Genomic DNA, 4,179 nt, shown 5'->3' on the forward strand with positions numbered 1-4,179 from the left:
GGGGACAAGGTGCTACCACAGGTACCCTGTGTGAGGAGCAGCACGGAGGGCCGCCTGGGTGGCTCCGTCGGTGAAGTGTCCAACTCCTGATTTTGATCCAGACTGTGACCTTAGTTCGTGAGATGAAGCCCCGAGTCGGAGTCTGTGCTGACAGCACGGAGCCCACTTGGGGTTCTCTGCCCCCCCCACCATTCACTCTTTCTCTCAAAGGAAAAAAAAAAAAAGAAAAACGAAAAAAGTAAAAAGCAAAACAAACATTTTTAACGACAGCATGGAGATAAAGGGGTAATAGGATGAGAGAGATTACTAAGCATGACAGCTGGACAGACGGACTCACGGACACAAAGAGTCACAGGGCAATGCAAGGATCCATGTGGGCCGGAAAGCCAAGACGGTCCGTCACGGGACAGCTCGTGGAAGGCTCTGGAACATGCTAACCAAAACTAACGTCGAACCTGTGTTCGGTTGGGGGCTGTACCAGACAGCAGGCCAGAAGCCAGGACGACGCACTGGGACTCAGGCCCATCTGGGTCCCCAGCGTCTCTGTCCCCTGGCGGCACGGAGGGTCGGCGACTCACGGTTCCTCACTGCTGCTCTCCAAGCCGCACACAGCTCCTCTTCTCGGGGCCTTCCTCTCAGCGCCGCACAGAGAAGGACTCTGGGGCCCACGGGCTCCCGCCTCACCAGGCTCACAACGGAACCCCGGAGAAGCAGCGGACGCTGGCTTTCATCTTCACATCACGAGGTTTCTTTTTTTTAAGTTTATATTTATTTATTTTGAGAGAGAGGCGTCAGCGCAGAGTCTGATGCGAGGATCAAGCCCGCAAACCACAAGACCACGACCTGAGCCGAAACCAAGAGTCAGGCGCTTAACCCACTGAGCCACCCAGGCGCCCCCAACACAGCTTCTCTTCGTAACTCAACGGGTCATGACTGATGAACCACCGAGATCAAGGGCGATGAGCGGAGGTCAAACTACAAACATCACGAGGAGATGGTCCTCTCCCAACATCCGTGTTTACTAATGTCTGCGGGGCACACAGGCGGGGCACGCGTGGAGATACAACTGGTGATGAAATGAAGACCGCGAGGAGGGCAGGGGTGGGGTCGAGGGATTCCAGTCTCTGCGCCAGAGGACAGGCTGTATGTACACACTGCTCATCACCCCTGGGTCCAGGAGACACCGTCGTAGAAATGAGACACCTTTTCTAGAACTGTGCGGGGTGTTCACATCTCAGGTAACAAAATAATGTCACACGGCTGAGGAGGACACAGTGGAATGCTTCTCAGGCATGCACTGGAGTCAACGCACGCGGGCCCGTCAGGAGGAAGCATTTGGAAAGACAACTCCACATTCACGACCGTCAGAAGATTCCGGTTCTACCTGACCTGCCGTGTAGAAAATGCGAGAAGTACCATACTTCAAGTTTCCCTAACATTTTTCCCAGCGAGAAGATTCCTCTCCACCGTGTCTGCTCATATTTTAAACACGATCGTTAGGGGAGAACGAAGGCTTTGGCGCAGGTGCTGTGCTCAGGGTCAGTCCCCAGTTTGTGTGTCACAAGTCCCTGGGACGCCCGAAGGCCGTTCCATGGTTCCTATGGTCTTGGGCTTCGTTTCAGTGTGTTTTCCTTCACACGTGTCCTCGGTGGGAGGCGGGACACCTGGAGGCAGTCCCTCGGTGCCTGGTGTGAGTCATCACACGGACCTGTGGGTCTACGGGATCTTGGAGGGTCCTACAGAGCCCTTAGATCCCACGGCCTACCGTCCGCTGTGCTGCCTCACGTGATTGGGAAGGGACCCGTGATGACTGAACGTGTTCCCACGGTGGTGGCCTTCAGAGGGCCCCTCCCCGCTGTGCCTCCTGCCTCCTCACACGCACTCCGCAAACCCGCTACGCTTCCCCACGCTCTTTACTTTCCTAGGGCTTAAAGCGACTGTGTCGCCAACGACTTTGCAAGATGCTAGAGCTGCCCGCAAGCTTTCCCACGCTACGTACAAGCGTCTCTGCCCAGCATGCATTCTTCCGTATCGGAGGGGTGAAGGACAACAGAACAGACTAGGAACAACACTCATTACTTTCGTAGGCTGGACTCAGCTGTGGGTTTTCCCATGCCTTCGGAATGAGGAGACGCGGCTGAAGGTTTTCCCACACTCCTTACATTCATAGGGTCTCTCCCCAGTGTGTGTCCTCACGTGCGCGCGCAGGTTGGCAGGGTATCTGAACGTCTTCCCACAATGCTGACAGACACAGGGCCTCTCCCCGGTGTGAATCCTCGCGTGGATCTGAAGGTACGAGGACGAATAGAAGGCTTTCCCACACTGCTGACATTTAAAGGATTTCACTCCACTGTGCTTTCTCAGATGGCTCTGCAGGTAGGCCCGACGAGTGAAGGCTTTCCCGCACTCCTGACATTTATAGGGCTTCCCCCCAGTATGCGTTCTCACGTGACTCTGAAGGTAGGTGCGGCGAGTGAAGGCTTTTCCGCAGAGCCCACATTCAAAAACTCGTTGCCCGGGTTGGTTACTTGAGTGGCCCGGAGGGTAGGAGAGGCAGCTGTAGAGTTTCCCAAAGTCTATGAAGTCACCAGCTCTCTCCCCGGCGTCAGTTCTCACTTGACATGTGAGACGGCACTGAAACAGAAAGGCTTTCCCACACACGCCACACGCATGGACACTCTGTCCACAGGGACCTCGCACGTGACCCTGGAAGGACGACGTGCAGATGAAGGCCTTCCTACATTTCTTGCACTCCAGAGATATTTTACTACGGAGACTCTTGGCGTACGTCTGAGGCACTCTCCCGGCGTCCTGACCTTCGCTGGAATTTTCTCCAAGGTCTGCGTCTACGTGAGTAGTGAGGCTGGGCGCGCAGCTGCAGGCCAGGCCACATTCCTCACAGGGAGGAGATCTGAGCCCCGGGTGAGGTTTCCGCACATTCCCAAGGAAAAAGCCGTCTGTGAAGGCTTCTCTACACTTAGTGCACTGACAGAACCTGCCTCTGGGGGGATACCCCTCACGGACAGGGAGGTTCGTAACCGGGTTCAGGGTTCCTCCGCGCTGATCTCCTTCAGTACGTTCACAGACACCATCCACCAAAGGACTTCTGTTCCAAATAGGAAGGCACAGGGTTAGGGAATAATGCTTCTAAGTGACCGCTTAACTAATAATCTACCGATGCTTGTTAATCATTACCGGACTACGTAAGGGCCACCGTCAGTGAACGGGTAGGTTTGGGGCGCTGTCTGCATGACTACAAGGGGCACGAGCTTACCGCGCTGGCTGAGGACTCAGATACAGTCAGAACGTTCAGGGCTTCTTACACACACTTGCCCTGACCATGGTTTCCAACCGAATGGTGGCTCAGATGGCCCATATCTAGGCCGCACTTTCCCAATCAATGACGCAACTGCGGACCTAGGGTTCCAGCTGTTCTGAGTCCGCACTACTCTCCCGGTCTCCCGACACCCCTCACTCTCCCTGCAAGTGTCACTCACCTCAGATGCCTGCTATGAAATGTCTGGGTGTCTCCAAAAACAGACCACGAATTATTTCTTGCAAATCTTACGATTTTGTCTTCAGGAGATGGTTCATCCTCCAGAATATCCCACTCAGGACTTGATCCACTGGTATTAACTCGAATGCAATAATCTGTAACATTTGGTAGCATAATTTAATTTGCTGGAAAAGAATTAGTGGATAAAAAAAAGAAAACAGACATGGACTTCCATTCATATATGGATCTCAAATGTAAATGAAGTTCATCAGGAAGAAAGGCCAGGTGACCAAGGAAACATTCCAAGCATCTTGGTAATCTGGGACTTCGGCAAGGGTAGGAAAAGTGTATCAAATGGCAGCCTGTTCGTTCAGAAACACTTCAACACAGATGGAGACTAATGTGGAGACAAGTATTATTAGAAAAACAAAGGAGGAAGGACTTGGGCAAGATACAGACCCACAACCTACCTCTGTCAGAGGCACACAGAAAGGCTCATCACATGCGTCAGGACAGATGGAAAGTCCAACAGGGAAGTGAGGTAAATGCCACATATCACCCTTCTTAAACAAACTGAGTCATATTTCTTTCTTTTTGTTAAGGTTATTTAGTATTTTTAGAAAGAGGGTCAGCCCCAGTGGGTGAGTAGCAGAGAGAGAGAGAGAGAGAGAGAGAGAGAGAGA

The 4,179-nt window shown here is 53.0% G+C and overlaps 1 protein-coding gene across 1 annotated transcript in view; it reads right to left on the bottom strand.

The window, feature by feature from the left end:
* Positions 1-239: 239 nt before the first annotated feature.
* LOC115274632 (zinc finger protein 77-like) overlaps positions 240-4,179 on the bottom strand; it is a 17,838-nt gene continuing 13,898 nt past the window's right edge. The window contains exons 3-4 of the mRNA XM_029918041.1: positions 3,498-3,651; positions 240-3,106 (exon numbers count right to left, since the gene is read on the bottom strand). Of these exons, the coding sequence (XP_029773901.1) occupies positions 2,095-3,106; positions 3,498-3,651 (1,166 nt within the window). The 3' untranslated portion in view covers positions 240-2,094. The remainder of the gene's footprint in view (positions 3,107-3,497; positions 3,652-4,179) is intronic.

Source organism: Suricata suricatta, chromosome 12 (genome assembly GCF_006229205.1).
Source record: "Suricata suricatta isolate VVHF042 chromosome 12, meerkat_22Aug2017_6uvM2_HiC, whole genome shotgun sequence".
In the NCBI taxonomy this organism is placed as follows: domain Eukaryota; kingdom Metazoa; phylum Chordata; class Mammalia; order Carnivora; family Herpestidae; genus Suricata; species Suricata suricatta.